Here is a 10,127-nt window from a genome sequence, read left to right as displayed (position 1 = left end):
TCTGTAAACGTAATAACCACACATAATAAATAAATAATTCCAGTATTTTTTTATATTCATAACCATTTATCAATTCCCAACCCTAGAAGTGAGGAAAGGAAAGGAAACCCTTAATGAGGACAAGGAGGAAATCTTGAGCACCTGTGTCTGTGCGATATTCTCTCTCTCTCTCTCTCTCTCTCTCATCTGCATACATTAATATCAGTTAATGCTGTGTTTTTATTGCCATCTCTGAGCTCTGCTATGCATTAAACCAGCCGTGTATTAGCACTCAGCCATTTTCCTGCACATCTCTTCTCCCATGAACGACTCTACGGGGATGAAGGAAGGGCAGACTGGCTCTTGATGCTGGTTAGTTACCCGAGTGTGCTCTCACAACCCCATTCTCCACCCTTCATCAGCCGCCGTGCGTGTTTGGCTTGTAGAAGAGCACATAAAGCAGTGAATAATACCTGCTCGTGATAATGAGTGCACTTCAGTCTGTTCTGTCTCTCCGATTTTGTGCTGCATTTTGCTCATTGAGCCATAAGAAACTTCTTGTCTGTGTGTGTTCCAGGTAATTATTCCAAATACCAGTGCTGCCGTTGAGGATTGTGTTTTCTGTACATGTGGTGTATGAAGATGATATTTTGTTCCTGATGAAAGGGGAAAAATGTTAATATTTAAAAACAGAAAAACAAACAACCACGAAGATCGATATAATCATTTTATTTGCATATATGCACATCTATTTTTAGCATTACCGTGATCATTAAAAACCTGGAAATATCAGGTCATCTGAAACACTGTTGTAGTATTTATTAATCATTTGAATTAGTGTTTATTTGTAGATTTTCCATTTAGTTTCCAGTTTACATTTTTTTATTTGTTTTTGTTTTTACTTTTTTACTTCATTTTTTTCAACTCAGTTTTGTTCATTTTATCTCAGTGAAGTACTCAATTGTAGTACTTCAACTTAAACTAAACAAGATTAAAAATTATTTATAGTATTAATATATAATATAATATTATGTATTATAAATAATTTATATAAATAGTTGAAATAAAATATTTTTTGATATTTTATTTTTTATTTGTAAGTCGCTTTGGATTAAAGCGTCTGCTAAATGAATAAATGTACATTTCTGTTCATGTTTATTTTGTTTCAGTTAATGCATTTTTTAAAGATAACAGGACTGTATTGAATATGCATTTTTAAAATTATGATCTGCTCTAAAATAATTAATTGACTAAAATATTATATTTATGATTGGAAAATTAACCAGCTTGATCACACTGAGATGCATTTAAATCTCAGTCCTTTTTGATTATTTTTTTTTTTATGGTTTATGATTCGTACCTGACATACAAATGGAAGTCTGCCATAGAATTCTCCATAAAATTATTTTTTTTAAAAGCATGTAATCACAAGTTAAAAGGTCACTCAGATTCATTGGTGAAAAATGGTAGCATCCCTGATTCTTGTCTCTATTGCTCAAGAATCAGGTTATTTGGTCTTTCATTTTCCATCAGTATATCTGATAAGAATAAGAATCGGTGAATCCCGAGGAAGCTGATTACATCTCGTCTGGACTTGTTCTGAATGCACACACCTGTTTTCAGTAGATTTCCCAGTTATGTCTGTGACAGCTGGATATCCTTCACTATGCCATCAATCACACTGGCCTACTGAGGAAGACATTAGTGCAGAGAGGAGAGGTGATTGTGTTCTGGTGCGAGGGGCACCTTCATCCATCAGCAGCTCAAGGTGACCCTGTCACGGCCTGATTAATGACTCACGGTCTGCAGAACACCAGCAGCTCAGAGCACATGCACAAAGTGCAGTCAAACCTGCTTAATGTCATTTTCAGTTGTCCATTAAACAGCAGTGATAATAACCTGAGATGACGGCAAGCACAGGTGCACAATACCTTCACTAGAGGGAGCTGTTGGCTTGTAATATATAGCGTTAAAAAGTGTGCATGCAGGATTGTTACCTGGATGCATTTCCTACTTGCATTACATTTGAAAAAGACATTACAGGTATCTACAATACAGCAGGTGTGAATGTGCGTCCATTGCGCCAAAAGGATCCTAAAAGCTCTTTATGGATTTTTTGTAGCACTTTACAACACAATGTATAGGATATGCATATGCATGTTTGCAAGCTTGGAGTTAATTAGAAAGCTAAATATGCATTTAATATGCAAATGACATCGATGTGATGATATTGTATTCTTTCAGGCATTTCCAAGGCAAGTGTAGAAATATTTAGATACTTATTGTGTTGTATTTGGTTTTTGTTAGTCAAGCAACCCAGTGCATGTACTTTTATTTAAGTAAGAAAAGGCAAAGTGCTACTAGAACATGTGAAATTATAAAACTGTGAAAGGTTAGGCACAAAGTTTGTGCATTACCTTAATGCCAGCGGTTTGCGTTTCAAAATGTTTTGTGTGTAAGCAATGATTTTATGCTAATTTTTTTTTTCCATGGAAATCTCTACATTTTGATCAGTTAGCTAAAACAATTATTGGTGATGTAACATTAAAAAAAAACACATTTCACATATGTTTGCATACTCTTTAACCTATTTTATCATTTAGACTAATCAATACCACAGTTTTTTGTAAAAAAAAAAGTCATCCAAATGTGTTGGTGAAAAATTGTAGCCTCCTCTGGCCTCTGTTGCACATGAATCAAGGGTAATGTGATGTCTAGTCTTTCATTTTCCATCAGTATGGTGATATTTGATACTTAAGAAGTTATTTTTTGCTGGACTATCTTTTTAAGCACATTTATACAAAGTAATACTTTGCTGAAAATGTTCTCACCCTCAGGCCTTCCAAGAGTTTGTTTCTTCATCAGAACGGATTTGGAGAAATTTAGCATCACTTGCTCACCAATGGATGCTCTGCAGTGAATGGGTGCCGTCAGAATGAGAGTCCAAACAGCTGATAAAAACATCACAGTAATCCACAAGTAATCCACACCACTCCAGTCCATCAGTTAACATATTTTCAAGTGAAAAGCTGAGTGTTAGTAAGAAACAAATCCATCATGTTTTAACTTTTAATGGTTGCTGTTCATGGCCAAAATATGAGTCCATAATCCATAATAAAGTTTCCTCCAGTGAAAAAGTCCATCTCCTGTTCTCCTCTCACATCAAAATCCACCCACATATTTGTTTAGAAATATTCTGGACTGTTTTGGCTTGTAAACGGTGTTTGATCTGTGCAGATTTCTCTCCTGATTCAGACCAGATGACTTTTTTTGATGACTAGAAGACTTTAGTCGGAAGTTTAAAAATGCCTTAATGATGGATTTGTTTCTGACAAACATGCAGCTTTTGGCTTCACAAGACTAATGTCTTGATGGACTGGAGTGCTGTGGATTATTGTGATGTTTTTATCAGTTGTTTGGACTCTCGTTCTGACGGCACCCATTCACTGTAGAGGATCCAAGAAACAAATCCATCATGTTTTAACTTTTAATGGTTGCTGTTCATGGCCAAAATATGAGTCCATAATCCATAATAAAGTTTCCTCCAGTGAAAAAGTCCATCTCCTGTTCTCCTCTCACATCAAAATCCACCCACATATTTGTTTAGAAATATTCTGGACTGTTTTGGCTTGTAAACGGTGTTTGATCTGTGCAGATTTCTCTCCTGATTCAGACCAGATGACTTTTTTTGATGACTAGAAGACTTTAGTCGGAAGTTTAAAAATGCCTTAATGATGGATTTGTTTCTGACAAACATGCAGCTTTTGGCTTCACAAGACTAATGTCTTGATGGACTGGAGTGCTGTGGATTATTGTGATGTTTTTATCAGTTGTTTGGACTCTCGTTCTGACGGCACCCATTCACTGCAGAGGATCCATTGGTGAGCACGTGATGCTAAATTTCTCCAAATCCGTTCTGATGAAGAAACAAACTCATCTACATCTTAGATGACCCGAGGGTGAGTAAATGTTCAGCAAATTTTAATTTCTATTCCTTTATAGCAGTAAAACTGATCAAAATGCTCGTCCTTCATATGTAATAATGCGAAACGGAGCTGGCATTTCTTGTTCGTCTTGCACACTGACCCCTTTTTAAAGTGTGTGGGAATGAAATAAGCGTCTCATTGAAGGAAGCGATTTTAAATGGACTTGACTGCAGTTTAGCTCAAATCTACATGCACACGAGAACCTTCACAGAACACTTCAAACCCAGCGCTTCTTGTCCCCGATGCACCATTATTCACCCCGTACTGATCTGTCCATCAGTGTGTGAGCTTTGATTTCTGCTGCTTGTCACTTTATGTCTCTCTCTTTGCCTCTGCTTTGCCCGCTTTATGTTGCTTTGCTCTGCTGTGCTTGTGCTTGATGGTTTGCCTTTTAATCACGACCTGCTCTCGTTTTGTTTGTTTCCTTCTTTTTTGTCATTTCCAGATTTGCATATCCATTCTTCCTACCTCCTTCATTTGCCTTTCCTTCACTGAGAATGGCAAGCGGGCATTCCACTGACAAATTCAGTTTTCTGTACCCAACAGACACCAGTCAGAACGTTAAGAGGTCAGTCTAGTGCTCAGCACCTTCCACCATGTGTGTGCATGTGTGTTTGTGGGGTTGGAACGTTATTGATGTAGTGTTCACTCTGATTCCAGCTGTTATGATGAGCCTCATATGGGCTGTATGTCATGTTTCTCTCCTCTAGGGTTTGTATGACCTTGATGTGTTTTGTCTCTCAGGTTTCTCCTGCTCGTTGCTGGTTTGTACCTCTGATCAAGCTTATTAAAGTCAACATGAAATGTCATTCATAATCATAACCCATTCTACTTTCATAATGATGATGTCGTATATTTACGGGTCTTATCCGAGTGGTTTTAAAAAAATGGCCATTATAGAATCAGGTAATTCCTGGTGAGCGGCTGAGTGATGTCACATGTAAAAGTAAGTAGACTTTGATTTCATGTTGACTTTAAAGCAATAAGGGGTGGTTATAGTCTAATCTTAATTATAATATGTTTAAAATTAAATGTATCATTTAATAAATATACAATACTGTTGAAATGTTTTGAGTCTTTATGTTCACCAAGGCTGCATCTATTTGATCAAAAATACAGAGAATATTCTAAAATATGATTACAATTTAAAATAAATGTTTTTATTGTAATATATTGTAAAATGTAATTTTTACTGTGATGCCAAGCTGAATTTTCAGCATCATTACTCCAGTCTTTATTGTATACACATGATCCTTCAGAAATCATTGTAATATGCTTATTTGGTGCTCAAAAAACATTTCATTGCATTTTTTCAGAATTGTTTGATGAATAGTAAGTTCAAAAATACTGAATTTGTTTGAAATGTAATTTACTCCTGAATAATCACAATAAACATGGTTGTGTGTGTGTGTGTGTGTATACTGACTTTTACATTGCCTTTTCAAACAGGTCTCATCCAATGCCTTATAATGTCATTTTATATCTCTAATTAAGCTCTCCTCTAGGGTTTGTATGACCTTGATGTGTTTTGTCTCTCAGGTTTCTCCTGCTCGTTGCTGGTTTGTACCTCTGATCAAGCTTATTAAAGTCAACATGAAATGTCATTCATAATCATAACCCATTCTACTTTCATAATGATGATGTCGTATATTTACGGGTCTTATCCGAGTGGTTTTAAAAAAATGGCCATTATAGAATCAGGTAATTCCTGGTGAGCGGCTGAGTGATGTCACATGTAAAAGTAAGTAGACTTTGATTTCATGTTGACTTTAAAGCAATAAGGGGTGGTTATAGTCTAATCTTAATTATAATATGTTTAAAATTAAATGTATCATTTAATAAATATACAATACTGTTGAAATGTTTTGAGTCTTTGTTCACCAAGGCTGCATCTATTTGATCAAAAATACAGAGAATATTCTAAAATATGATTACAATTTAAAATAAATGTTTTTATTGTAATATATTGTAAAATGTAATTTTTACTGTGATGCCAAGCTGAATTTTCAGCATCATTACTCCAGTCTTTATTGTATACACATGATCCTTCAGAAATCATTCTAATATGCTTATTTGGTGCTCAAAAAACATTTCATTGCATTTTTTCAGAATTGTTTGATGAATAGTAAGTTCAAAAATACTGAATTTGTTTGAAATGTAATTTACTCCTGAATAATCACAATAAACATGGTTGTGTGTGTGTGTGTGTGTGTATACTGACTTTTACAGTGCCTTTTCAAACAGGTCTCATCCAATGCCTTATAATGTCATTTTATATCTCTAATTAAGCTTATACTTGTTTATTAAAGCAATTAGCCATGAGAGGCCATGTGTTAATAATTTTACTATGGTAAAGAGATCTTGTTAAGCAACTGATCCCCCTTAAACATAGTAAAAATCACTGCAACACATGACCTCTCATGCTTTTATAAAAGACTATAAGACTGCAACTTTCCAAATAATTTTACTGTGCATTTTACATGCTGATCAAATGTTTAGGGGAATAGAAAGCTGTGGTTTATGTGTTTCATGCAGCATCAAGCCGCTTTGACTCGTAAGATGTCGTGACCTTGATCTTCCATACTTGTGTTTGTGAGTGTGTGATCATAGATCATAAATACGCTCGCTCTGACATTTCACCTCTCCCACACACGCGCTTGTGTCACACTCACGGCACATCTGAACACATGCTAACAGCTCCGTGCTCACAGCCTGTGTGGCCGAGGTGCGAGGGGAAGGTTCTGACGCATGATCCTCCCCTATTCGTGAGCTTTTCTTCCTCTATTTCTGTTTTTCCCCACGACTGACTGACTGATAATGCCAGTGTTCAGGGGAGATCAGACACACACACGTGCACGATGAGAGAGGATAACACACACATACACACTGTTTTCCGTAAGGAGCCACTCTGCTGCTGTTTTCATGCTCAGCACGTTTTCTCATTTTTAACATTGTTAGGGGATAGAAAATATGGTTTGGTCAGTATAAAAGTAATAGAAGTCTATGGACAGTCCCTACCAGTGTTGGGGAAAGTTACTTTTACAAGTAATGCATTACAATATTGCGTTACTTCCTAAAAAAGTAACTAATTACATTACTTAGTTACTTTTTATTGAAAGTAAACTAAATCTGATTTTTTTTTTTGTGAGTGAGGGAGATGAATTAATGCATGTTCACATTTATTCTAGAACTAAAGTAACATCTTACTCCCGATTTCTCTCAACAAGGGGACAGGAGAGCTTTCAATCAATAAATGGGGGAAAAAAAGTAACTGGCGTTACTTATTTGAAAAAGTAACTCAGATATTTTCTTGTAAATTAAAAAGTAATGCGTTACTTTACTAGTTACTTGAAAAAGTAATCTGATTACGTAACTCGCGTTACTTGTAATGCATTACCCCCAACACTGGTCCCTACAATTCACAGAAACAAACGTGCGTGTGTGTGTGTGTGTGTGTGTCACTCATGGCAGGTGTTTGTCTGCTACCATGGCAACCGTGGGCTCATATTTGATGTGCTCTCATTGAAGGCATTTATAATATTGCAAAAGATTTTCACTTCAAATAAATGCAGTTCCTTTGAACTTTTTATAAAAGAATCCTGAAGAAATTCAACATTGATAATACGAAATGTTTCTTGAGCAGCAAATCAGCATATTAGAATGATTTCTGAAGGATCATGTGACACTGAAGACTGGAGTAATGATGCTGAAAATTCAGCTTTGCATCACAGAAATAAATTTTATTTTAAAATATATTCAAATAAAAATCGGTTATCTTAAATTGTAATAATATTTCACAATATTACTGATTTTCTTGAATTTTTGATCAAATAAATGCAGCCTTAGTGTGCAGAAGAGGCTTCTTTAAAAATAATTTTAAAAAAACCTTACTGACCCCAAACATTGTTAGTGTAAACTACAACAGACAGGTAAATTGACATTAATGGTAATCTAGTACTTACATTCAGACGCAAGGTTTTATCATGCAAATACAACAAAATCATGTGAAAAGCTGCAGTCAAACATGTGAAGACTGTCTCAACTGAGGCTTTACAGAACCATCTAAAATGTGATCTGAGGTTAAACTGGGATTTACATAATTTTTCAAAACCAGGTAAAAATGGCCACTGAGAGGTGTTTTTGTGGTATACAGGAAATATGATGCAACTTGTGTGACTATGTAGGGCCTACAAATTTTGAGTCGTGCGTGCTGATTGTTGCAGCAGTTCATGCCTTTTAAATCAACATCAGTCTTATTAATTTGCTCTCTCTCTCTCTCTCTCTCTTTCTGTCTGTCTCTCTCAGTAAGAACAGACTGTCTTCCACCATGAACCCGGTGTACAGTCCAGTGCAGCCGGGAACCCCATACGGAAACCCCAAGAATATGGCATACACAGGTATGTGATGAGAGACACACACACGTGTATTTGAAGACAACACAACATGCTTTATTAATGTCTTACTCTATACAATTCATCAGTGCATGCTAAAGAAGAGGTTTGTTTTCATTAAAATGTAACGAGCCACCAATGAAAGGACTTTTCTGCTGATGCATCCAAGATCATAAATAATATTAGCCAATAATATCATCTACTAATGAGGTTTTCCTATTTCACTCTGAAATATATAGAGGAAGTTAAAGGTGCAAATGTTGTTGTAATGTCATCTGTAAAGGGATAGTTCACCCAAAAAAGACTGGAGTAATGATGCTGAAAATTCAGCTTCTGATCTCATGAATAAATTACATTTTAAAATATATTCAAATAGAAAACAGTTCTTGAAATTGTGGTAATACTTCACAATATTACTGATTTTACTGTGTTTTTTATTAAATAATTACAGCCTTGATGAGAATAAAAGAAAACCTTTAAAAATGAACAATTGAAAAAACCGGCCTGCGGTCCCCACGAGTGACAAAAGTTATTAAAAATAGTAAATGATGTTTATCTGAAAGTGTAACAATGCAAAGAGGTTTTCTATAAGGGGTAGGTTTAGGGTTAGGGTTGGTGTAGGGCAATAGAAAATACGGTCTGTACAGTAGAAAAACCATTACGCCTATGGAGAGTCCCCACAAGGATAGCTGACCAGACGTGTGTGTGTGTGTGTACCTGTTTTTCTATTCTGGTGGGGACTTAAACCTGAATACACACAGACTCATGGGGACTCGTGTCACGATGGGGACCTAAATTGAGGTCCCCACGGGTAAACAAGCTAATAAATCACACATAATGAAGTTTTTTGAAAATCTAAAACTGCACAAAGTTTCCTGTGAGGGGTAGGTTTAGGGTTAGGGTTGGTGTAGGGCAATAGAAAATACGGTCTGTACAGTAGAAAAACCATTACGCCTATGGAGAGTCCCCACAAGGATAGCTGACCAGACGTGTGTGTGTGTGTGTGTGTGTGTGTGTGTGTCACTCATGGCAGGTCTTTGTCTGCTGCCATGGCAACCGTGGGCTCATATTTGATGTGCTCTCATTGAAGGGATTCTCTGGGTCACTAGTGACTGTTTACATGCCAACATCTCTCTCTCTCCCTCGCTTTCAGTCTTTTCATGATGCCTTTCTGCCGTTACCAAGAGGAAAATATTATTGCTTAGAGGTTTTCTTACATACGAAGTATCAGTTTTATTTTAGAAAATTCTTTAGGAGAAATAAAAATAGAGACAGATGTGACAGTTGTTGACATACAGTGAAAGTATCTCAGTTAAGCAGTAATAATGAATGTAGAAAGCAGATTATTTCTTGACATAATTTAATGAGAATTGAATCGATACAAATTTGAGCACAATTTAAGACATTGTGGAGATCACTTCTAAAATTCTGCAAAACTCTGCGCTTATATGATTAGAAGGGAGATTTTTATTGTAAAGTCAATCTTAGTCTGGTAGCTTTGTTTTGGATCGTAAGTAGCTGGTCATTAGTTAGTCAGGGTTGTCTTGAATTTAATAATCGAACAGGATGTAGAATTGTAAATCGTATTAAATTTGAATTAAGAAGAAGAACTGAAATGTATTGAAATTCAGTACAGTTGAAATAACTGCTGTAAGTGTAGTTTTTACTGTAATACATGTCATTTCTCACTATAAATTACCCATTGACCTAATATAGGATATTAATTAATTAATACATAAATAAATAAAAATATTTATTAAAATTATATATA

The 10,127-nt window shown here is 35.6% G+C and overlaps 1 protein-coding gene across 1 annotated transcript in view; it reads left to right on the top strand.

Annotated features, from left to right (window-relative positions):
• LOC107705757 (protein FAM168A-like) overlaps nucleotides 1-10,127 on the top strand; it is a 47,224-nt gene that overhangs the window by 19,080 nt on the left and 18,017 nt on the right. The window contains exons 2-3 of the mRNA XM_016509213.1: nucleotides 4,411-4,533; nucleotides 8,271-8,362. Coding sequence (XP_016364699.1) covers nucleotides 4,463-4,533; nucleotides 8,271-8,362 — 163 coding nt within the window. The 5' untranslated portion in view covers nucleotides 4,411-4,462. The remainder of the gene's footprint in view (nucleotides 1-4,410; nucleotides 4,534-8,270; nucleotides 8,363-10,127) is intronic.

Source organism: Sinocyclocheilus rhinocerous, unplaced genomic scaffold (assembly GCF_001515625.1).
Source record: "Sinocyclocheilus rhinocerous isolate Xijiao unplaced genomic scaffold, SAMN03320098_v1.1 scaffold834, whole genome shotgun sequence".
In the NCBI taxonomy this organism is placed as follows: domain Eukaryota; kingdom Metazoa; phylum Chordata; class Actinopteri; order Cypriniformes; family Cyprinidae; genus Sinocyclocheilus; species Sinocyclocheilus rhinocerous.
Note: the sequence above shows the minus strand (reverse complement) of the source record. Positions and strands in the feature narration are given on the sequence as shown.